General features: G+C 44.9%; 1 protein-coding gene across 1 annotated transcript in view; it reads left to right on the plus strand.

Annotated features, from left to right (window-relative positions):
* The window catches only part of LOC135910146 (uncharacterized), a 103817-nt gene that overhangs the window by 62907 nt on the left and 15273 nt on the right, over positions 1-25637 (plus strand). The window contains exons 7-10 of the mRNA XM_065442180.1: positions 4330-4543; positions 13939-14089; positions 18357-18466; positions 22051-22180. Of these exons, the coding sequence (XP_065298252.1) occupies positions 4330-4543; positions 13939-14089; positions 18357-18466; positions 22051-22180 (605 nt within the window). The remainder of the gene's footprint in view (positions 1-4329; positions 4544-13938; positions 14090-18356; positions 18467-22050; positions 22181-25637) is intronic.

Here is a 25637-nt window from a genome sequence, read left to right on the forward strand (position 1 = left end):
AACCTCTTCGGCGCTTTTCAAAGCGCCTTGGCTTACTTGATGCGTCCGGGATTTCACCTTGGCTTTGGCGCTGCGGCCCAAAAGGTTCACCACTATGGCCACTCGTCACAATGTTCATGATCCCGATGCCGTCGTGGTGGTTTCACAGTCGTCATACCAGCTTCTCGATGCTGCTATTGTCCTGCCACGGTGGTCAAGCATGCCAACGCGCCCCAGGTGTCTAAGACGTTGCTCGAATTCGTGCTGCGGTAATGGTCATTGCATCGACGTCGTTCCAGTTTTGTCATCCGACTAGCTCCATGCCATCGCCATCATGCCATTGTTGTCATACAGTCGATATGCGCTCGATGTCACACCGCCGTAGAGATGCCGTCACGGTCGTTTCATTGTCGTTATTCCATCTTCGTTACCTTAGTCCCTTCACGATTTCGTCATCGCGCCTTCGAACCTGATCCGGTCGCCAAACTTGTCTAATAACTTGAGATACGAGGCATCAGCTCGTGGCCGTTATGCCGTCGTGGTCTTTGCAACACCGCCATTACAGCTTTCTGTAAATGCGCTCCTCATGCCATGGTTTTCACACACACACCATCGTCATACGGTCGTCATGGACTCGTTGCCACACCGCCATAGTGGGGCCGTTATGCTCCCTCCATCGTTTTCATTCTAGCTTAGTGATCTCACTCTCGTCATGCGGTCTGCATCTCCGACGCTGTGGTCTAAGTCTTGTGGATAGCCTTGGCAATTAGATTAGAGGTTTATTTATTTATTTATTCATACACCTTAAAGGCCCATTCGGGCATTACATGGAGGGGAGGAGCCAGTTACAATTACAAACGTGTACAAAAGAACATTGATAAGATGCTGTGACATAATTAATACAGAAAGAGTAACATACGCGAGTAAGCACTCAACAAAGAAATAATCACACATTTAGGAAAACTTTCAACTTGTTAGCAAACACATCATGGTTAATGACAGATACAATTTTCCTCGGTAGTTTATTCCAATGACATATTGCCAAAAGTAATGCTGAATGTCGGTACAGATTAGTGCGAGCAAAAAGGGGTTGCAATTTAAATGGGTGATCAATACGCTGAAAAATACTGTGAGATGCATTGATATAAGATTCGCGGAAAGGGGATTTACTATGATAAAGCGCGTGAAAATGTGATAACAATGTTATTAGTCGGCGGTATTGAAGAGAGGACAATGAAAGTGATTCCTTGATGTCCGTAACACTGTAGTTTCGCGAGTATTTTAGCGTGATCTATCTTGCTGCTTTATTTTGTATTGCTTCGAGCTGATCGATCAGATAGGTTTATGCGGATTCCAAATAATGGATGCGTACTCTACCTTTGAACGAGCAAGCGAAGTGTATTCTAATAACTAAGTAGCAGAGTTCACCAAGCATAACTTAAGTTTAATGAAGTCGGGTATTTTGGATGCCTTACTGCTTATGGTAATAATGTGCTCGTTCCAAGATAAATCAGAGGATAAATGAACTCCGAGATATTTAAATGCGGATACTTTTTCAACAGGGATTCCCTGAAACGTGTAGTAGCTCAATTCTGGATTATGTGTTCTCGTGAACGTCATGGCTTTAGTTTTAGAAATCTTAATTTCCGTTTGCCACTGGTAACGCGAAAATGCGAGTTTATCGAGGTCTACCTGTAATGAGTTCTCGTCTTCGGCGTTACTAATTCTTCTGTAGATGATGCAGTCGTCTGCGAATAACCTTATGGTGGAAAATAAAGTATTTCCTATGTCCTTAATAGATCAGAAATAATATTGGACCCAGGACCGAACCCTGTGGTATACCGGATTTTACGTACGAAAGTGAAGATGAGCACCCATTCACGTAGACTGATTAACTTCGGTTGGCTAAAGATTAGCTATCCAATTTGTAATCCTACTGTTTATGTTAAGATTCGTTAGCTTCATTAATAAGCAGATGTGCTGATCATTGTCAAATGCTTTTGCGAAATCAATAAATATAGCATTTATGTTTAGTTCTCCATGAACGGCTTCGTGGAGGTCAGTTACCAATTCGAATAGTTGAGTTTCACAGGAATGACGACGAAGGAAACCATGCTAATTGCTAGAGAAGAAATTGTGATCTGATAGAAATTTCATGACGGTGGATGATATGATGTGTTCTAGTAATTTACAACACATGCTTGTTAATGAGATGGGCCTATCGTTTGAGACTAAAGAGCGATCACCAGATTTAAAAATGGGAATCGCGCGTGCACATCTCCAGGCATCAGGCACGCATCCTGTACTAACTGACTGTTGAAAAATAGCAACCAAGATACGTGATATAGCTAGTTGTTTTAAGATTTAGCAATTTTGCGCAAATGTCATCTGGTCCGGGTGCCGAATTGACTGGTAGACGCTCTAGAGCGGATTCTACACCTTCGCGAGTGACTATGAGGTCATTCATTGAAGTACTTAAGCAGCAAATGTTCAGATCTGCTGGCATTGGTTCCTCTGATGTGAAAACCGAACAGAAAAAAGTGTTTAATTCTTCCGCAACATCGGAGTGCAGAAGAGGCTCACCATCTTTCGTTATCGACACACGGGATGATGACGATGGTTTCAGATTTACTAGTTCCCAATATTTTTCACAGTTGTGTTTAACCTTTGTGATAAGTCGTAGGTGTAAAACATTTCCTTCACTGCTTCAATTTCTGCTTTGCAACTTCTTGCCTGTCTGAGATAACATTCCCAGTTCTCGGCAAAGGTCGGATGCTCTGCCTTTGAATACATTGTTTTCTTCTTATTAATGAACCGCTTAACATGTGTTACAAACCAGGTGTTTTTATTTGAAGATGCGATAGTATTTCTTGGAACATATCTTTCCTTAAGTTCAGTGAGCGTCCTTTGAAAGATAGGCCAATTTGCGTTTGTATCACACTCGGAAAAGGTCATTATTTAGTCCGCGTACATGTTCTCTGTTGTAATCGTATTGTTTTTCTTTGCATTACGAGGTTCTTCGAATTTAATGGTGTACTCGCAGTGCATAACATTGTGGTCACTCATGCAGTCAAGGACGCGTACATACATACTTCGTGGATCTGTAGTCAGTACACGATCTAGAACGGAATCACCGCGCGTGGGACGTGATACCATTTGGCACAAACTCAACAAAGAGAGAAAATCAAGAAACTGCCTACATTCATGCCTTCTTGCGCCCTCGACGGGTATGCATGTCGGCCAGTCAACTCTATTGTCAATTCAATTCAATTCAATTCTATTGTCCTCATGCCGTTATCCTGCTATCGTCACCTGGGAGTCATGGTCGTGCAATTGTCGCCATTCCCACTTATTCATGTGTTTAACTGCATGAATAAGTGAGAATGACAAATGTCACCTGGCTATCATTGTCATACAGTACTCGCCATCTCGATGTCCTCGTGACGTCATGACCACGCTGTTGTCGCTAGGACATTGTCATAATTAAGGACTCGAAAACTCTCTCTCGTCATACCATCGTCGTTGTACGCCTTTATTGTTGCACTAAAAATTCGTTCTTCGATATTGTTCGTCGGTTCGTCGGCGTAGTACACTCGTCGGCACGCCTTTTTGTTTATGGGACACCTAGGTTGGCGAGTGCCGTAGGAGAGTGGGACAAAACTGGATTAGGTGACCCATAGCCGATGCGACACATAATTAACACAACACGTCTTGCACAAGCCCGCATTGAGGACTATAGCCTCGTGCTACATTGATCGATTCTTATTTACATTACTGTCAACAGTTATAGTGAGCTGAGCTCTGCCGCAATGCTTTCGGCCTCACTGTGTTCGGCCTACGCACGACAGAGACGGCACCGCCACGGAAAAATGGGAGTAAATCGCTAAAAAAGCACATAGTCCTTAGAAATACAAATAGAATTTTTCTACTGCACCTAATGCGCTCACATCTGTGAGCTTGCTCTGGGGCTGCAGTTTATTCTCCGATGCATTATTGAAACTCTAACATTTCATGTGATTGTGCGCTTAAGGAATGTACGCTCCAAATGCTGAACAACAACAAATAGAAAACAGACGGCCTACATAGTGAGCAAGAACTGGTGCATAAGCCATCTTTTGTCACCCAGGAGTGCAGAGGTGTAGCGTCGCTCAGAGCGCGTGCCTTCTTCCTCTTCTTTATTTTTCCAAACATTACCGTGATGTAAGATGTGAAAAATAAAACGCAGTTAACAAAGCTCTCGCTAAAGCTGTACAAAGCTGTATTCAAGTATTTCCGACACGTGCTTTGTATCTCTTTCTTTATCCCACTCTGCACAAGCCATACATACGAGTTCTCAATCTTCCTACGCAGATATTAAACTGACCTGTACCTTCGGCAGAAGTGGAGTGCTGAAGACTCAGCTGCCCCCTGACAAAATGTGCGACTACATATTCTACACGCACATATACTACGACATAACGAAGAAGATGCTCACACCTTTGTATGGTGTTATGGCCGCCGAAGTTTTTACCCTTGCCCTAAGCTCCTACAGAACTACGACATTCGGCTTCTCGTTCGCCCTTAGGTAAGTTACGCTAAAACGGAGCAAAGGAAAGGAAGGCGTAAGCTGGTTTCGTTGTCATAGCAACAATGCGGACAATTCAGGCACGAATGCGGCTTTTTATTTACCGGGTGTCTCTTGTGTGCTTGATCAAACATTAGGAATACAGCGGTACCGCTCTAAAATATTTTACCTTCACCGTAACCTCGACCGACACATCAGTCACTTAGACCGAGTGCACCTGCGAATGTAGCGGCGATGGCTTGCAAAATAATTTACACGGCCATAAAAGTGGACAAAATTGTAATTTCATATAAAACTGACAGCGTTACCCCCAAAAAGATGATAAGATTGTTAGTTATAAATACATTTGCACCCGTTTTTATGTTAAGGGGCGGAAATTAATTTTCGATTTAGGCGCAGTCGCGTAGAGCATCTCGTATCCGAGGATCGTCTACTAGACTCTTCCAATCAATCCCGCGTAGCACCTATTTTTTATCAGAACATATAATCGCTCCCGATGATTTGTCAGCACTTTCTTCACTAGGCCATGGTATTCAGCACTTTTGCCCTCGATATTATAGCTCATCTCGGGCCGGCTTCAGTGCGTTCTACGATTTCACTTCCTACAAGGCAAGTTCTACTCTACTCAACGATTCACCAGCACTCGCTGCTTAGGAAGTCCCGTTGCCATACAAGCTCTCAATAGCCGACGTCATTACGAAGCGCCAGTTGATTAATTATGCACGAACATTATTATGTTACACTTTATATGTAATAGCGGATGTAGCGTGAAGAAGACAGGGACGTATACAAGTTCTTGGAATGAATGGTTGCAATGGGACGTTAGTGGGCGTTAGCAAATCACGGGATGGGTTAAACTGTTTTCGATCACACGTGCATCTCTCGCAACGCTTTCTACAAGGAAAAAAATCATCCACACCCATCATTGCGTCCTCACGTCGTAGGACTATTACAAAAGCGATTCTTTGAAAAAGAAAGGGAAACACTTTTCCTTATCCTACGAGCACACTCGTAGAAAGGGTTGAACATATTTGTGAGGTTTTGCGTGCCAAAAATGCGACCTGATTATGCTGCCAGCCATAGTGGGAGACCCCGGGTTAATTTTGACCGCCAGTGGATCTTTAACTTGTCGCCGATCGACGCATTTTCAATACGTGTTAAAGGTTCATGGCAGGCTTGCAGTAAGTTCGATTGAGGTGTTGGCTGACAGCAGAAGCCGGTCCACAGAGGAGCCATACTGTGAATACAGCACGAATGCTTGAAAGCAAAGCATTTTTCAAGGTGCAATGAGCCTCACCATCTCGAAAAAGCGCTCGTAGAACGATCTGGCGACAACAGACACCACGACACGCTCGAGCGCATCCTGTGGTGCGTCACAAAAGCTGATGCTCAGATAGGATGGGCCAAACGTTTGGAATGAGGCGAAGTTGGCACTTTTCGGTTCATTCATAGCGAATTTTTGCCATTGTCACCATGCGCTTCGACTTCGCTTGGGGCTCCGCCTATATAGAGGCATATTTATGTTGACTATATATGCTCCTCCCTGCCGTATACACCGGTTACAGTAACTCGAAAGCATTACATGCCCCATAACGCGAAAATTCATCGTGCTTGGCGTAACCGGAAGATGGTACCGAAAATGGCCGATAGCCCAAAGAGTAAAAGAGACGTCAAACAATACGGGTATTCACGTCATGTCTCTCAGGGAGGTTCCTGTAGATGACATCAATTGATAGCTTTGACAAGGGAATCAACTAGATTTTGGACTAGATGGGAATCGTATCCAAGCCTCTGGGGTGCTAGATGAGCATGCTTCCCCGACACTACAGCGGCTCCACCTTTGACTGACTAAATGTGCCCACGTCACGTCGCAGCTATCTGCCTGACACACGGTGTGGCCTAATGCATCCTTCATTGGGCAAGTCACGCTGCAGCCAATGGGAAGGAAGGAGGTGTCGCCACGCCATGAGTGTACAAAATGAGGGCTTTCGTAACGTTCCGAGCTCGACCAATGGTATAATGCTTTCGCGCCGCCCAGACGTAAGCAGTTATAGGTGTCCCAACGTAATTCGACGCGCGGTTCAGTCACTAAATGTGGTCACATTAGTCAGGTCTTACGTTGCTGATTAAACACTCTGACGAAAATTTTGAGAGTGGCAGCGCACAAACAAATATCACGAAACAAAATTCACACCGCATGCCTTTTGTCGTAAAACACGTTATTCTATTATGAATTGCAAGTGCAAAACAATGTGCGCGCTCAAACCTGAACCATGTGAGTATGCTGGCGTAGCTCTTTACGGCAGCGTAATCGCGCTGTCGGATTTCATTGCGGGCGGCAGACAGCCTCCTAAAGCTTTTCAAACTGAAACTCCTTGAACATCGTAAAGTAGCGGCACTCGCCTTCTCAAGCCCCAGTCCTCCTCGTTTCTCCTGTCCTTTACGCGCCCTCCCAGACCATGGCGCCGCCTACATCACTCGAGCGTAGAAGACGACCTTTCGCAGAGTGAATGCACGCATAGCAAGGCGGTGCGCTTTAAGGGTTCGCCTTCTTGCTCCGAGTAACTTCGTATACACCATAGAATAGGCTCAGGTGTTTATTCAGTGGCAGGAGCTTTTTTTCTTCTTTTCTGATAACCATATTTAAAGAAGTACCTCAACGAGCGTTAACCCTGTGCCATGACAATGTATCGCGTGCGCTACAATTCGGTGCGCAACATTTGTCATGTGCGTTTCGCAATATCTTGTTGCGAATAGTTGTAAATAACCCATGTAGAATTGAACGCCAACATCCTGGCCTCCAGCAAGCACTCAGTAGCCCGAATAATTAGCCCCGTCCTTGTCAAGTGAACTCGCGGTGCATATCAGCTATGACGTAAGACGTACAAAGGCCGACAGAGGGCGCGAATGAACGCTTCCCTGCAGGTTCGAAAGAATATTACAAGCTACAGTGGCGCCAACGTGCATGTTTGCCAATCTTCTAAGCACGCGCATAGGCTCATAGGTAGGCACTTGTGTTATATTTTTCATCCCTCAAAGTCGAGAGAAATACGTGTGGCCGATCGTCGAGTCGGGATTCTGCGTATACAAAAAATGAAATCAAGTTTTTAGCATTCGTTCGCGAAGTGGGAGCGCGGTAACAGCGCTTCATTCAGGCTCAAACAAGTGCATTGTTGTTTTTTTTTTCAAGTTATTCACTCACCACGAATAAGGTTTCATCGTGTGCGTTAGCTCGTCCGCTGACCAAGTGACGTACCTGTCGCGAACCGAGTTACACCAATGTGGATATATTGAAGGTGGTTGCGCTCGCTCCGAAATAACATTTGCGAGATATGACTTTAATGATGTAATGACCGCGAGAAGAATTGCCGCGGCATGACGTGACTGAAATTGCGCTAAGGGAAATGATGCAGTCGTTCATATTGAGGGATGATTCGTTGTCTCCTTACATATGCCTCAGAGATACAGTGGTCGAAAGAGCTAATAGTTGAACGAACGAGTAAGCGAATGACTAAACGAATGAGCGAACGACGGTCGACTAAACCCGGCAGTGAACGAGCGGGCGACCGCACGTTTTCTGTGCGAGTGTTCCACCACCGCATCATAACCTACACACACCTTAAAGACAACGAGGAAAACGTGAACAAGGTGATAGCAGGAGCCAACGTTTCGACAAGTGGACTTGTCTTCTTCAAGGCGACGTATGCTTTCCTCGCCCCAGTACATATAGGTGCGGTTCATCTAAAAGGGAGAGGGTGTGAGGCGGGAAGATGCGGCAACGAGGGAAAATGTGTTAGCGTGTCGAATTGAGAGTAAAGGAACCCTGCGTACAAGGTCAAAGCCGGGGCCCAACCCCCTAGCCCCTCCCCTCCCCCACCCCGGTCTGTCAATGCACGCGCGTTAGCCGGCGTATCAAGGGCGTCTGACACGCCGGCTAACAGAAAGAAAAAAAGGAAAGGAAAGGAAAGAAAAGAAAAGAAGAAGAAAGGGGGGGGGATACGCCAAGAAATCAAACTAAGTGTTGTTGCCTATAGCTTGAAGTTTAGCATAGCGAATTAACCTAATTATTCATGCTAAACTTCAAGCTATAGGCAACAACACTTAGTTTGATTTCTTGGCGTATCCCCCCCCCCTTTCTTCTTCTTTTCTTTTCCTTTCCTTTCCTTTATTGATTTTTTTTTGTCAGCTGGCGTGTCAGACGCCCTTGATACGCCGGCTAACGCGCGGGCGTTGACAGACCGTGGGGGGGGGGGGGGGGGGTTCCCCGGCTTTGACCTTGTACGCAGCGTTCCTTTACTCTCAATTCGAGACACGCTAACGCATTTTCCTTCGTTTCTGCAGCCTCCCGCCGCACACCCTCTCGCTTTTAGAAGGACCCCATCTATATATACAGTGGCGAGGAAAGCATACGTCGCCTTGAAGAAGGCACGTCCACATGTAGAAACGTTGGCTCCTGCATTCACCTTGTTCACGTTTTGCTCATCGTCTTAAATTTCCATCTCCCGCATTCCCCGTCTTTTCTCTACACAGCTTAAAGATGAGACAAATTAAGGCAGTCGTCTCAAAGGCCTATTATGGTGTCGTTCGGCGACGATCACGGCTTCAGCAGAGCACGCACACTTTTCCTTTGTGTTACAAATCCACCGGACACGAACGAAAGAGGCAAACAAAGCTTTTGGCGCTAAAGAAGGCTGGCCAGTAAACACAAAAATGCAGAGAGTGGCTTCCCTAAGGGGAGTTTTCGTGCTCGACGCTCAAATTTCTTAAAAAGGAATGCGCTGAATCATAAAGGGCTCGCAGTCGCGTTTTCGCACATAGCCTCGCATGCCCACGAATTGAAGCCTGTCGGTGGGTGGGTGCAAATACCATTTAGAGCCCGAAATACGATCATGTGCTGCTGATATAAACAAAGTACGCGCCGCGCAGGAATCGTGGTAAAGCGTGCAAACAAATGGTAACAACCTCAGTTAACTGTTCAATCTCTCACTTTAACCCCTTAGTGCTCGTCGCGACATTGCCCTTTTATGCCTTTTTCACAAATACGCATACGGCAACAGACCATTCGCACTTCACCTTGATGGTCCTTCCATCACATCACGTCGGTTGCATAATGGGTCATATGGGTCAACTCACACATTCAACTCATCTGCTCTTCCTCGCGCCATAAGTTTGTGGAATGGTCTTCCAGACGACATCGCATCCGAACCAGACCACGATAGTTTCCGTCAACGCCAGCACACTTTCTTTTCACAACGAAAACTTGCCACTAGTTTTTCCAATTTTGTTTTACTTCCGATGCCACGTTCTGTATACCAGCCATGTATTTATGTATTTCGTATTTTGACAGCTTTAAGACCAAAGACATCCGTTATTTTTTGTACCACAGCACGTGTTCTTTTTTTTTTGCTTTCTTTTTAGTATCCCACTTTGAGCCCGACTGCATTTCTTATATTGATAAATGTTTTTACTGTGCACGCCATTAGTTCCTGCGTTTTTATCATGCCCTATCATTCTGCGTCTTTGAAACCCGGCCAACTGTTCCTGCGCCTGGAATCCGCATATTTGTCAGTCTATCTTTGGTTGTATTTTCTTTTCTTGTTACTGTTGTCATTGTAATCGGTATACATTATAGTTCTTGTGTGCAGTTTTGTCATATGTGAAATGCCAGGCAATATTTTTTCTTTTTCTGTTTTTTCTGAGTGTTATCCTTTTCCCGCCCAACCTTATATTTGCCGTCATGCCACATTACGATCGATTCCTCTCCTTTGTGTTAAATTGCAAATTTGAGCCGTACGTTTGTACACTGACAAGTTATTTTGTACATTTTATTACCCCCCTTACTCAATGCCCGGGCCTGTAAGGCATATTCAATGAATAAATAAATAAATAAATAAATAAATAAATAAATAAATAAATAAATAAATAAATAAACTGTGCAGTATGTGCTACGTTATGGCCCGCAAAAAATTACGCAGGCCTAACAGATACTATGCTATGAGGGACTCGCAACTACCTCGTATAGTCATGTGGAGAATGCTGGTGTGATGTTCTCCTTCCCAATTCGATGAATTCATGTCTTTCTTCTTAAACCGCAGCGCGTACCGGACAGTATCGAGAACAGTTTCTTGTCTTTGCAGAAACTGTTTTGGCATACCAGGAAGCTGTAGGTTATGGTGATAGAAAATACCATGAAGGGACGTCGCACATGCCACAAAATTTATTTCAATGCGTTCGCAAACCAAAGACAACACGCAACAGCAACGGCGCCATCATGTGCTCCTCGCTACGGCCTACACGCTTCTCAAGCGAAAATGGCGCTGAAGCGCGACTGTAAACAAACGAAGCCGGCGCGGCGGCTCACGTGATGGCATTAGGCCAATAGCGACGCAGCGTTGACCTTGGCGAGAGCGCGCGACGGGGAGGCGACATTCTTCAAGGCGTGGCGCTACTTTACGAATTTAAGGGGCTTTATTACAATCGTGTCAAACGTTTTGCCGCACCCGCTCGTGTCACGTCCTGGTGAGCCCAACCCGCGTTTAATTAGAAAAAAAATTATCCTGGTGTTTTATTTGCCGAATGCACAATCTGATTATGAAGCAAATTTGGACCACCCCGTGGTTCTTTTCCGTGCACCTAAATCTAAGAGCACGGGTGTTTTCGCATTTCGTCCCATCGGAATGCGACACTATGAAACCATGGTAGGACGTTTATGAGAACTCCGTCCGAGAGGGTCAAGGAGGCTAGGTGAAAATTTATCGTTATCCCGTTTTAAAGGGGAAGCCAATATAGATTTGACAACCCTGGGCACACATTGGGTTCGTGCCACCGTTCTGAAAGGTATAGATGCGTGCCCGAAACGCAGGTCGCGCCGCCACGAGTACTTGCGATCAATGCTTCTGTTTTTTTTAATTCCTAGGAGTGCGATGTGCTCATAAGTTTTCGCTCTGTGTTATCGTTATTCCCTCGAAAATGCGCGGGTTACAGTTAAACGCGGAACAATTGGAAACCGCATCACAGAGAAGCTATGTTAAGGCACATCTATTCTCGCACCGCAGTTTCACAAGCACGTTTGCACAGATGACGCTTCAGGGTGTGCGTGCTCCTGATGGGAACAACCAAGCAAGCGATGCTCATACAGGAGTGCTTCGGGCCCTTGCACACACTGTCGCCGATGACGCCACATCTAGGCCTAGGAGGGCATAAAAATGCTCAAATGGAAGGGACGCTCTTCAAGCGAAGCCAGCACCGCCATAATGGGGTGGGCAAAAAGCTCGGTAGCCGGCCGATTGTGTGAAGTGACTGCAGAGCACGGCGACATTTTCTGGACAAAGGTGCCCCTGCAGCCCCTCATACAAGCAGCCCGGTTGCTACGAACATGGTTAGATCCTGCATGTTTGTGCAACCATGATTGCCATCACGAAATTTCTGTTCGCCCACCCACAAATTTCCATTCGGCACACATCCTAATTTCAAACTGACCCATACCTATAATCAAGTTGGCTCACCTACAAGTTTCAAAAGGTCCCATCCCTGAATTTCACTATGCCCCGCACAAAATTTGAATTGGCCCATTCCCCACTGTCAATTTGGCCAACCCTCAACTTCAACTTGACGGCTCCCAATTGTAACGCTGGACCACAACAAATTTGAACTGGCCCACGCTACACCACCCCAAATTTCAGGTTGTCCCACCACCTAATGTCAGTTGCACACCATCAAATTTCTGGTTATCCCGTCCCCAATGTACAAGTTGGGCTACCCCGAAATTTCAATTGGCTCACCACTAATTTAAAACCACTCCCAAATTTCAAGTTTGCCCAACCCCAAATTTCAATTACCCCAACCCCATGATTTAGTTACCGCACGCCTAAATTTCACTTACGCCACACCCTTATTTGAAGTTGGCCCACCCCCAAATTTATATTTCGCCCATTTACTCAGTTCAAGTTGACCCATTCCTTATGTTCAGTTAGCTCACGCCGAAAGTTCAGTAAGCCCAGCCCCAAATCTCAATCTAGCCCACCCTGAAATTTCAAATTGGCCGATCTCAGTAGGCGAACCCTTTCATTTCAGTTTCAGTAGGCCAACCCCTTCATTTTAAGTTGACCCACCGAAAGTTTTCAATTAGCCCGCTCGCAAATTTCAAGCTGGCCCATGCCCAAACTTCTATTTGCCCACCGAAAATTTGAAGTTGACCCGCCCCTAAATTTCAGTGTAGTAATCGTGATCATTTGGGGGGGAAACAGCGGCGACAGCGCACGACTGCTAAGCGGCCGATTTCCTGCCCACCACACGATGGCCCCCACCGGTTTCAATGTCCTATAGGGGTAGGTATATGGGGCTTCCATGCTACCAATATTTTATATCCTGCTAGGTCTAGACCTCATAATATGCTGACATGACACCCGCTCGACATTCGCGTGTTTTGGCCACAAGATCACAAGATTGTGTGTGCACGCAACTCTTGAATTTAAAAAGACATTTTGTGCCGTTTGGTTTTGTTATATCCCGCGTATGTAACTGGTCGCTTGTTCTGCACCGAGTTTTGCAGCTTATGGAATACATGCCTATCATACAGGCCCTTACCGCGCGGATACTCCCTGCGTGAGATTCACATGATGCTGGCTTTCCCGAATTACGCTGTAGACGCGATCTGACTAGATTTGATTGCATTCTGTCCTGCAGCGAACTACTTTTTCAACGCGTGCTGCATCCGTCATCGCTCCAAATTAAAATGGGTAGAGCAGACATGCTGACCCAAGGAGTCACGAGAAAGGTACATTCGCTCCGATAGAAAAGTTATGCGCCTAGATGCACGTATTTGTCTAAGTATTTATTTAGCGTCATTTATTAGCAATAAATAATTTTGTAGGAAACACAATTGATAGCGGCACGACTGCAGGCGTATACTGCATATGGCTACATAAGGTATTTTGTAGCTGCACCGAATGTTTAAAAACTGGACGTGATCAATACCACAATTCTAACTATTCCTCTAAATGTGTCAGTTAGGCACTTCAGCTTAAGGTAATTAGCTTAATTATGTCATATAATAAACTAGGCATCTTGATTGTTTTTGTAGAAGGAAGGTCCGCATCATGGAGTAATTTAGATAAATGGTCAGAATTGTGCTATCTGCCATGGCCAATTTTGAAACATTGGTTGCAGCTAAAGCAAGAACACCATGCTTAAGCCGACTGAGTGCTCATGCGCTGCCCCATGTTCAGGTAGTGGCCAAGGCGTCACCAGCAACGTCGAGGAGGATTTCAATAGAGAGCTTCGCTGTAGGACGCACATAACCGAGGTGTTCGTGCTAATATCTGCCCGGATAACTTTAATTACCACGGCACATGGCACCCTATGTGACATTGAGTGAATTTTTTTTTTCTGCGCAGCCTCATGCCCACCTTTTCACCACAGGACAAGGATACCATCGAAATGCTCTTAAAAGCCCAATTTGGATATGGATTCAAGCACTTCGGTGCACTGGACGTGGATGTCCGCGACTACGCCGCCGCCAAGTCGGGCGGGCTGCAGTACCTCAAGGCTAGTACTTCGCAGGAGCTGCTGCTTTTGGAGTCATGGAAATTAGATTCTACGAATTTACATTCTCCATGCACAATAACAACGCACTCGAGTCCACATGAATCCAAACATTTTGTACAGCTTCTGAGCATAGAATAGATTTCTTAGGCGGAAGCATGTCCAAAGCCTGCCATGCTCTGAACGCCGAAGGGAATTCTAGTTGCTTCTGGGCCTGCTTTGCGCAGTGAATTGGTGAAAGCAGGTGCAGTGCTCTCGTGATCCTTGAAGCATGCCAGGTGAAATTTGTACAGTAGCATGCTTATAACTAAGAGTCCTTAAGGATTATTTTGCACATTATCAGTATTCAAGTATTACATTAGAAGAACTTGAACTAGGTCTTGTTGCTATTTATCGCATAACATGTTGGCTGCTAAAGAACGAAAGAGAGCGTGATAGAACAAGCACTACAACTTGTTTGTGCATTCTGTCGATGTTCATATTTATGATTGTATTCAGGTTTATCTACCAACCAGCGACATACCCATGCATTGCTTGAGGGGATTACTTTTTGGTGGCAGGCCACACATAAAAGACCGGATTTAAAAAACGTTTTTCCTTATTAAGCATGTCGTATTCGGCTTTATAAAGTAATAAAACTGCAGAAAATAATTAACGGGTAATTTTATTTTCAGGCAGGGAATTTTTCTCATAAGATATGGTAAAGATGCTTCAGGCACAACCAGTGATAACTATCTAATGTATTTCTGAATTCGGTAACTCTGCGGCATTTATTTAGCTACGTAGGAGACCTGTCTAACGAACTAGGAAAAATGCAATGGGATAATTATTAGGATCGTATTCGTCCAAAAACTAAGCAAACGAAATAAATGCCATTTGGGAGCAAGCTTGTTTGCCAGATCGACTGTATAGGCATAAATGATGCATCAATTTCATTTGTTCTAGTTCGTGGCACACATCTGCATGGGAAAAATGAGGGTTCAGAACTCATATGAAACATTTCATTCAGAAGAAAACTCTGAAGATTTGCGTAACATGAGTTGGAGCAAAATGTTTTGAGAAAAACGTAAATAAAAGTTCAAACCTTGTGAAAGATGTCAGACCTACAGAGAGGCCTAAATGCACCAGCTCCATAATATGATCCCCCATGAGATGCTCTAGAGTTTCGTTTTGATCGTGTAACTACTCGGTGACAGTATGACGTGATAAAGCTATTTTGAAACTTATTTATATTAAAGAAATAGTACTGATTTCCAGCTTCGCAATACGCGGGCATGGTTTGGAAAACACATTGTATTTCTCAAAGTAATGATGATAGCAAGACAATTCTTTTCTACATGTTGCTGAAAGTTTGGGCATACATAAAATGGGGGGAAAATTAGTTTTGAGAAAAAATTTACTTTTGAATGTGCCCTACAACCTTAACATCCCAAATTGTAAAAACACCATTAGTGAGGGCGTAGTTACAAGGCCCCCAATCGGGTATCGCCACCCAAGCCGCTTAATTGTTCGCCCTTAGTTTTGGCATGTGAGCATTTTGCATTAGGCTCACCTGCCGATGTATCCTAAACCATATGCATTGAGTTCCACATTCGAAAAAGTACTCGGAGGTATACATAAATGAAAAATGCTCCGCAATGGTTTTCGCCAGGGTGTTGAACCAAATTTTTTTAGGTTTCTTTCAGGCTTGGTTTGAAGCTTTTCTGTTCCGTTCAGATTTTGCTCCTGAGTGAAAATCCTAACGATTTGAACCGGTCCGGAGCATTCTGAACCGGATCATTTATGTGAAAAAGGGTTTAAAAAAGCAGAAAGGCTCTCATAGCACCAGTTTTTGGCAAAACGAGCAGCACTTGCAATTCAATACAAGCTAGCTTCGGTGTTGTGTACAAGTGCCCTGGAGATTCCTCTAGCATGAGTTTGAAAAAAAAGAAACGCGTTAGCAAAGTGACGTTCCGTGCACTGTTCATTTTTAATTGTCGGAATTTGAAAAGTTATTTATACGTTTACTTGTTAATTTTACTTTCGGCGGCCGAAATTTGGGCCAGATGAGGAGTTAAATAATTCAGACGCACAAAACAGCGTAATAAGCGACATTCAACTGGTAATGAAACAACGTGCGCAGTGCTAACATTGAAATGATTTTAGAAACGCAATAGGTGGATTTTCGTTGCTGCAGTGACGTAAAAAATTTCAATTGTCTATACTAGCTCTACGGAAAAACTGCCTTTAAACGTTCCTTCAAGGAGGAATCGCTGAAACGTTCAGGTAGTTGTGGTGCCTTGACATTGAAAGTTTTGAATATTTAGCATATTCTAAGAAAGACTAACGTGATGAGTGTAAAAAGAAATACAGGTCTCTTAAGCTTTCATTGTGGCGTCATGACTGAAGCGATGCTAGGTTATATATTTAAGGTTGGACGAAGGTGAGAATTTGTTGTAATATCTGACATATAAATCGTACGGCTCATTCGGAGGTTTCATGGCGTCCTGTGACCCATATAATGCGTTCCCTTGCAAAAATTTAAAGCTTAATTTTCTGTTTCATTCTTTTCTAAGGAGTACTGGCACAACATATTTACTTGCTTTACTTTTTGTTTCCTGCGGTAGCTGATAACTTCGTACACATGTTATATGACCTAAATTAGGCAAATGCGTAATAAATATCTAGCCATGCCATCTTTCATAACCAACTAATTGAAAACACGTGCATACTATCGTGCGGCATTTTTTTATGAATGGCTTGACAAAAGGGTTCTTCGAGACGTCTTCAAATCGAGGCGTAGTGATGCCGTGGTACCACCGATGCACGAGTCGTTGCAGTCGTCAAGGTCGCATTATGGTGGTTTTGTCGAAAGCTTCAGACAAGGATATGGGAGAGGCCAGAACGGTGCAGCTAATTCTGATAGAAGGCGCTGCCGAGGTGTGAGTTCATTGTTCCTTGTCAGATGCTAAAAAGCCCTAAGTGAAATAGCAATGGATGACCTCTGTGCGTACAGCTTTCGGGTATATATTTTTTTTAATTTGTATCCGCTACCAACCACTGCATCAGGCAGAAAGATGTACGAGTCACCTGTGTGTTGACCTTATTATCAATGCCTCCCTTATTCGGGTCACGTGTAGGATCCCTTGTCAACGAACTAAAATCCAAGGAGCCACGGTATTATTCATGCGAGTTTTGAGCTGGCGGTCATAAGAAGCTCGTGCGCGTTCTTGGTTATTTCCTCAGTGTTTGAAAAATCCTGGCCTGAAAGTAGCTGTGGTGTCGCCTGCTATATAATAAAGAGAAAAAGAATGGAACAAGTTTTTATGTACTTCGTTAGATCTGCTGATACAATGAACTACCCATGTTTCATGCCTTCGATTGTTTAGAAATGAAAAGCATCCAGTTTGAAGAGAAAGTATACTTTGAAAGAATCAGCAGTCAAAATTAACACAACTTTATGAACTCATCATATAATTTACTGAGCGCGTTATCCTTTACTTGAAATAGAAGGGTAAATGTATAACGTACGTAGTAGCAGCACATAACAAACACGTACGAAAAAAAATTAGGGTGTAAAGCCATCACCTAAGCGCAAAGAAATGTAAAGAACATTCATATGCAAATAATCCGAGTGGCACTTGGAGCTTATCGTGTTGCATTCTTAGTGATATTAATGGAGGTACCTGGCAAACAACTTTTTTGCTTTTTATGGTATGCACGTTCCACCATCGCTTCCTCGATTCATAGTGCGCGCGCATACTGCCTAATACACAACAAAAAAGACTGACTGAAAGAGGGCCCGTAGTGCAAAAGAAGGCGCCCAAAACCACGCGTTTTGTTCTTAGGCAACACTTGAATCTAAGGCAACATTTCAGTTGGATGAAGGGAGGGAAGAGGCTCGCTTCAGGAACGGATATACTATAATACTTTAGTACGTCATCAAAGAGGCAATGGCTTTAATACGTCACCAAAGAGGCAATGGAAAATCTGTGGAGTTGTAACAACCCCTATGACTTTCATAAATTATAGAAGGACGTTTGATTCACTAGAGATAAGTACAGTCATGAAGGCATTGCGTAATCAAGCAGTACTCGAGCCATGCATTACATCTCAAGGATTATCTCCAGATTCCACAGCTTCCTTTTTTCTCTATAAAAGAGGTGGAGAATTACCTATCTGTAGAGAGCTCAGGCAAGGCGACACAATGCGAGGAGACAAATGCGCTTTTGGAGCTGCGTGCTTGCTTGACCTTATAGAAATCTCTACTAACGCAGAGTGAACTTTGCAGCTCTTCGGGGAAGTGTTCCGAGGAAGAACGGGAGAGCATCATTGCGCCCTAGGAATTTTTAACGCTAGTGATGGATCCTCCCTGGTGAATGCAGCGAAGTCGGCTACTACGTAAGTGGTGGCACTAGCTGTACATTCCCTTGAGTATTTTAGTGTGAACTTGTGTGAATACGTGTTTACCATGCAAGAGAGAGCTTCGCAGCTAAACGGAGACATTAGAATGGCCAGCACGGATCAAACAAGAGATGGGTCTCGTTCGAGCCAGTGTTTCGATTTGTCAATTTCAGTTTGACGTTGGCAAATGCATCTCTTGATCGAGCAATGTCGACCATCCGTGTCCACGTGGGCTGAAGTGATGGGACTAGAGGAAGGGATGCTAGGAATAAGAGGAGGGTTAATGCCGGTACTTTTATAGTGTCTATGTTTTTCTTTATGGCTACCTTGTGGTCGTGGAGACAGCCCAACGAAAGGGCCACACACGAAGTTAAAGACTGCATAAGCATCGTCTATCTAAGCAACGTCTTATTTGTAACATGGGGCCAATTGATATATCATTTCGAGGAACTGGAACTGCAAGAAGAGAACCTTGCAAGGGCGAAAATGAAATCCTAAACCAACAAAAGGTAGACATATGAGAAATTTCTTGTGGTTACCTGTACGTGGATGCACAAAAAGGGGGGGGGGGGATAGGTAATTTCGCGTCTTAGTGAAGGTGAAAAACCAAACATAGCCAATAGCGCTAGTTTCGGAGGTGTGTCTTTACTTAACGAACTTCACATGTCAGCAACACTCATAGCGCGAGGATAGCGGCAAGAACCGGTGTCAGTCGTATAAATCATATCTCACGCGTCAACTTCAGGCGATGTTTATAGCGTAGAGAAGTGCACTCTCAAATAATCACCCGTGCTCACCTTCATTCTAGAATGCACCGCTGCATTCCCGTGACGCGCTCAATCTCGTCAAACAAAGCACTTTCACTACAAAGTTTGCAAGTATTTTAGAAAATACGTATATGCAGTAGGTGCGTGATGCGCCGACAGGTCAATTGCGGACGCTGACAACCACGCGAAAGATGACCACTGTAAAAAGCAAGATTCTGCATGCGTGACAGCACAGTCGCAACTTGTTGAAAATCACAGGCTTGTGTCTTATCTAGTAAGTACAGGTCTGGCTTCAGCATAGTAACTTGTTCCCTTCTTTGCCAAAAGTTTAAAGTCGGCTCGCAGGGGCTATCAGCAGAACTTTAATTATTAGACTACTCCTTAGCCTTAGGCTCTGTTACTCCACAGGCACACATTACATCCATTAACACCTTAAGAGTAATAAGATTGTTTCGAATAAGATAATTCTTGCTATTACCTGCGGGAAGGACGACATCATCATGATGAACGCCATAGTGGTATACTCGGACCTATTTTTGAGCACCTGGGCTTCAGTAACGTGCGCTAAGTACATGCGCGTTCGTACATTTCACTCTCATCAACGTGCGGCTGGCGTAGAAGCGAAGCAACCCGCTTCTTTTGCCTAGCGACTACGGTGCCGCACTGCTAAGCACGAGGTTGCGGGATCGAATTGCGGATGCGGCGGTCGCATTTCGATTGGGGTGAAATGCAAGAGCGCCCGTGTCCTGTGCGTTGGCGGCGCTTCAAAGATCTTCCGATGGTCAAAATTAAACCGAAGACCCCCACCATGGCGTGCCTGATTATCAAATTGTGTTTTTGGCGCGTAGAACCTAATTCCATTCAGTGCGAATGTGGGAAGCAAGCAACGCCTTCTAGTTTAGCACCAGCGTAACAACGCCAAAAAAATATGTGGGGCGGAGATTTAGCTGCGACGTTGTACGCTCAAGTGACATGAAGCTTCAATTAGTTTCTAGATACGTGCCACCAAAGATAAATTAAAATTGAGCCGTGTTGCACATAATTACAGCGCGCACTCTTATGCAGCCCAGGCAAAATTTTAATGCGGCACCGTTGTGTAGTGTTGAACGATGCAAACGCGGAACTTGGACGCAGCCGCCTTTTTTCCCCCCGCTTCTGCGAGCGATGGTTGGACGCTGGGGAGCCAACATCTATCACACAGTGGTCCAAAGGCTCTCGCTTTCATAGTATATCTTAAGGCACAAGCTCGGTCCTCCCAGAACTCAGCGGTAGCGCAAAAGCACCCACCGCAACGCACTCCTGCTATCGCATCTTAATTGCTCATCACGTAGCTTTTCGCTAAACTTGGGAAATGTCGTCAAGGTGAGCATTCTTTCTTAGAAGGCATCGTCTGCTAACTCACCGTCCCCAGTTTGTGAATTGCGATAAGTGACGTAAAGTAAATATACTTAGAAATATGACTAAAAGAATATTTGCAAATAAATCGACTTTCTATATCGACGTTTACTAAAGGTAACTTCCGCATACGTCGAGCAAAGCCGCTCTAGAAGTAGAACGTTGCGGTATTTCGCGCAGGAAATTTTAGGGAAAAAAATATCCCGCTCTAAAATAAAGCATCATGAAATACACGATGGTATGAACAACGCGACAAAACTACACACAAAGTAAGTAAGGGCACAGACAAGCGCAGTTTTATTCACTGTATAGGTGTCATCTCGCTCAACTATTAATGCTATCGGAGTACAATTTACGGGTTTCAAAGGGCACTGAAGATAACAAACAATTTCAGCGCTCTTACTATGTACCATTTCTACAATGCAAGAAGAAAAGCCAGCTTTACCACCAAAGGAGGCTTGATAAGCAAGAAAAAAATAAAAGAAAAGTAGTGATTACGTGTTGAACGTCGCGCAGTGGCTCACTGACATTGACATCTTCTACTGGGGCATAGTTAAGTGTTTTATGCGTAAAAATTGACCTCAGCGCATTTCAATATGGCAAACGGTCAATTTCCCAGTCGAGCTTGAAATGCTATTATTGAGCCACAAAGGCCGAAATCCAGGAAGGTATACTTCGAAATCTATCACGGGTCATTCACCTAATTCCTCCCAAAATTCGAAAACTATAATTGTGCCTGTTTTTCTTTCTTATTACACTTACCAGTCTAAAATAATCCATCGACTGCAGAAAAATAGCACTCTATCATTCTGAGTTGATTCGGTATTTCTCTAACTGTATTGGTGTTCCTTTAGTACAAGTGCCAGTTTGATACTTCTAAAGTTCACAATCTGTGCAAGCGTCTGCACGTCATTTGCGGGGAGTCCAGCCGAGTTCTCGCGGAAACCTGCCGAGTGAACCGGACGCACGCAAGCTTGATTAAATACACCCGACGCAATTTCCTTATATGTCCATACTACGGTTGCAGTAAAACGGTGTTTTGGGTCCGAGTAAACGTAACACAGCAATTAAGTGAGCGAGTCATTTACGCGGAAATCCGCAAGGTTCGGAAAACTGAAAATTCATGCAGGTTGCTGGTAAAGAACGCCTCACCATTTTTGAAAAGCAATAAAAGCAGCTTTGTCCTTCTCCGTGAATTTAGCCTTGAACGATCGCTGCTTTTCCAAGTACAGAGATCTCAAATTTGACTTCTGACTTCATTCTACTTTCGTTATAACGATGTTCTTTTATATTGCCCAATTGGCACAATGGTTGGCGTTTGCTACATGATTGAACAGCGCCAAACAGTGAAAAGACGGACAGGATGCACCCGTAAATGCATGCAAGGAAAATGCAGTTATAATTGTTCTTTTCCCACAGCGATTTCCCAGAAATCACGATGCTTATCATCCAAGTTCATAGCGAGAGGTCACCCACCCAAGACCAGCTCCGCACAATTGCGCCTAACCCGGACAGCGCAGTCGTCAGTAAGGACGGCATGGTAACGCTGGTGAGTCTGCGTACACTTTCCAAAAACCAGCCAAAGTGTCTTCGCTGCTATTGCAGTGACGATACTTTTCTACTGGCCAGGGACAGGCACAAAAACTGCCTCTAGGGGCGCCACTGCAGATGAGGAGGCTACGATCGCTAGTATCGTGTGCTTGTTTAGGTGCTTCTTTGTTTGGGAGATGGATTTAGGAGAGGTTACAATAAAGCGACATTCGCCTTACTGCAACAGCTGTATTTTGCCAGCAGCCGTGTCACTGGCGGTGAAGTTGTAGGCATGCAAGTCACATGACTTTGTTCTCACAATACAACGACATAGAGGTCCCCCTCTCCGACGCGGCTGCCGAGGAAACATTGCGGCTGATTTTTTCCCGACCAATTCACCCGTCTCATCCTTCCGCGGAATGACACTGCTGTATATAAGAGGTCTTCGGCAATGTTCTTCAAGCTCCTAAGAACCATTCGAGCTCCTTTGCACATGGTAAAATATGGCAGAAAAAGCACAAGAACGAACCGGTCAGTGCCCGTGCCGCTCGCTCAGTTGCAGCTTCCGAACAGGTGGCGCCACTCAGCGGTCATTGTTGGCAGCGTGTGAAGCTCTGCTAAAGTGTGGTGGAGAAGTTGTGTAGCCAGTACAAAAGTATGAAATGGCTCTGGTTATAGTGTGAAATAATATGCACGCATAAGTGCGAGCAAAGGTTGGTGTTGAAATGCTGCAGGGTGTCTCGATTCGTTATCGTCATCGACATCATCGTGTTCATTATCGCCACACTTAGGTTTCCTACGAGATGAAGCCTTTCCTCGCAATGTCCTTTTTACCTCCGCCATCTGCCACTTGACACAATATTTTATACTTGTGAATTCATTTCCTCATTGGATCACAATTGTCGCCGACGCCCGCTACATTTCCCGTTCCTTGGTACCTATTCTAAATATTTAACAGACCGTTGGTTAACGGCAACATGCACTAGGTGTACTGCCTAATTTTCTTCCTTTTTTCCTCTGATTGTTAACTGGAATAGCATCTCCTGCCCCGGTCAGATCTCTAATGCACGCCGCTACTCTCATGAAGTGTCCCTAAAGCACTTTTACGATGAAGTTGAGAGTGAGATCCTTTCGTGAAATTTTCGTGTGTTTGAGCGAGAATTCTGGTCTCAAAATTGAAGAGAAACAGCTTCATTCCACGCAAAGCAATATATGCGTCATCACTTGCATATGCATGTTGAGTAATTGTTATCAATAGGCACCATTTTCGTGGTCACTAGACTCTCAGGTAGATAATACATGCTTATCAAACATTTACCGCTTAGCAACGGGGATTACGCCTCACCTATGCTCACACCGCCGTCTCTTGGCCACCGCTCTAAGCTCATGCGCACCTCATTTCCTTCCGATCTGCTGAGTCGGCGTCGTATCTACTTGGCTCCGGTGGCCAGTCTCACCGCACGTGTACATGATCAAAACCACCAAGACAAGCTGTCATTCTTCGTTTTCAGTTCCGCGTGTCTTCTCTCGTTGCCATGGCGAGGCCGCATATAGTGCGCATTCCCGAGGAACAGCGCTCTTACGAAGTGCGACGCCGACAACAAAACAAGAACGTGTTCGGCGGTGGTTAGCGGCAAATACCACCGATGAAGAGCGTGCAAAAAACACAAAGCGCATGTGGCAAGTCAGGCAAGACGCCCTACGCCGTGAGGCGGAGATTGCATCAGAATGATGTGGGTAACCCGCGGATACATTGCGCAACTTCAAAGCAGCGAACCCTAAATGCAAAAGGTACTTTCGGGACAGACAATTTGGCTGTGCGACATTACAGCCTCCATGAACCACCGCAGGATAGTGTCACCGAATGCGCCTATGTGTGCGCCGTGTGGAAAATGGATGGGGTCGTGGCATACACTTTGTGTATATATCACCGGGCGCAAGCGAATGCCAGATCGAGAGATTCATGTCGTCGCACTTTGCTAGGGTCAGCAAAGGCTACACCTCTCCGATTATCGTCGTCGGCGACAATAACATCGATAACTCGAGGCCGGAAAGGAAGTGGCTTCCGCAGTTTGGGTTCGAACGCTTTGGCTTGGACTGCCACACAAGCTGTGCGACTCTAGCCACACACCAATGGTCGCGCATAGGTCTCACTCTGGCAAAGAATATTTGTGAAGTTCAGCCAGAGCCGATCAATGTACACCATAGCGACCACCAGGGCATCGTCACTGCCACCATAACCTAATGATGGGTACCGATTCAGAGCACCAAGCCCACATTCTTAGTCCGCCTACTAAGACTACCGATCAATACACAGCCATCAAGAACCTATATGTGTGGCATCTTCCTAGAGTGAGAAAAAGCATGTTCTGACTACGGTCGACTTGCAGAGCAATATACTGATGCTGTAACTTTGTAAGCAAGAGAAATAAAAGCAGCGGCAGGGGCGCTACTACAAATGCTTCCTAGGATTAGCTTCCCTCGAGATATTTCGAGCTTTGGGAGCGGAATATTTATTTCAAAATTAATGGTAGAGACAAACTCCTTACTTTTCATCGATCAGATAACTACAAACTCATATCAACCCATAGACATTGAATCCTAGGGAGGGTATCACAGTAGCAAAGGGGCCGATTTCCTCTTGAAAGCATTTAGTGTCTGAGAATGTCGAGTGGAGTGAAATGCATTCTTCACTCCAAACGCAAGGAGAGAGTGAAATGTTCTTTTCACTCCGCACTTCTGAGGGAGAGTAGAATTCCCGTTTTACTAGCGTAAGTTACTTCTTCAACTGTAGGAGGCTGGCCCCGAACATGGCGATGTGTTACTCAGGCACGCTGAGCAAGAACAGCGTTTTGCTTGAAAGAGAACAGGCAGCCACAGTACAATGCGAAGCGGAGCCAGCGATCTATTTTTTAACTCGGAGTTGCCTCACCGCGTTCGCGCACGACATCGCGGAACAGCACAGCTCCGGAGAAAAGTGATCCGTACAGCGAAAAGCAAGGAAGGCCATCCAAGGAAGACCTTCTCTCAGCCATCTCACGTCACCGCGAAAGCAGGACAGCCTTTTGTCATTCGTTGGATGTAACATCAAATCCTCCACGGTAAGTGAATTCTACCTTACGATCACTTTCTGCGTCTACAAGGTCTGTCCTGAAAGTAATATCTGTAGGGCCATTAAAAATCATTTATTGAATTTATTGCTACGAGCGTTTAAAAATCTTCAAAATACTCTCCTTTTTCGCCGATACATCGGCTCCAGCGAGGTTTCCAGCTCTCGAATGCGTTGCGGCAGTTCTTCTTCAGAATGGCCTTCAATGCTGCGGTGCAAGTTGCTTTGATCTCTTCCACTCTTCTAAAATGCTTCCATTTCAGCGGTGTTTTAAAGCGTGGAAACTGAAAAAGTTGGGGGGAGCCAATTCAGATCTGTACGGGGGCTGGGCGATCGTTAGCACCCCTGCTTTAACCAGGTAGTCGTT

This window comes from Dermacentor albipictus, chromosome 7, assembly GCF_038994185.2.
Source record: "Dermacentor albipictus isolate Rhodes 1998 colony chromosome 7, USDA_Dalb.pri_finalv2, whole genome shotgun sequence".
NCBI classification, from domain to species: domain Eukaryota; kingdom Metazoa; phylum Arthropoda; class Arachnida; order Ixodida; family Ixodidae; genus Dermacentor; species Dermacentor albipictus.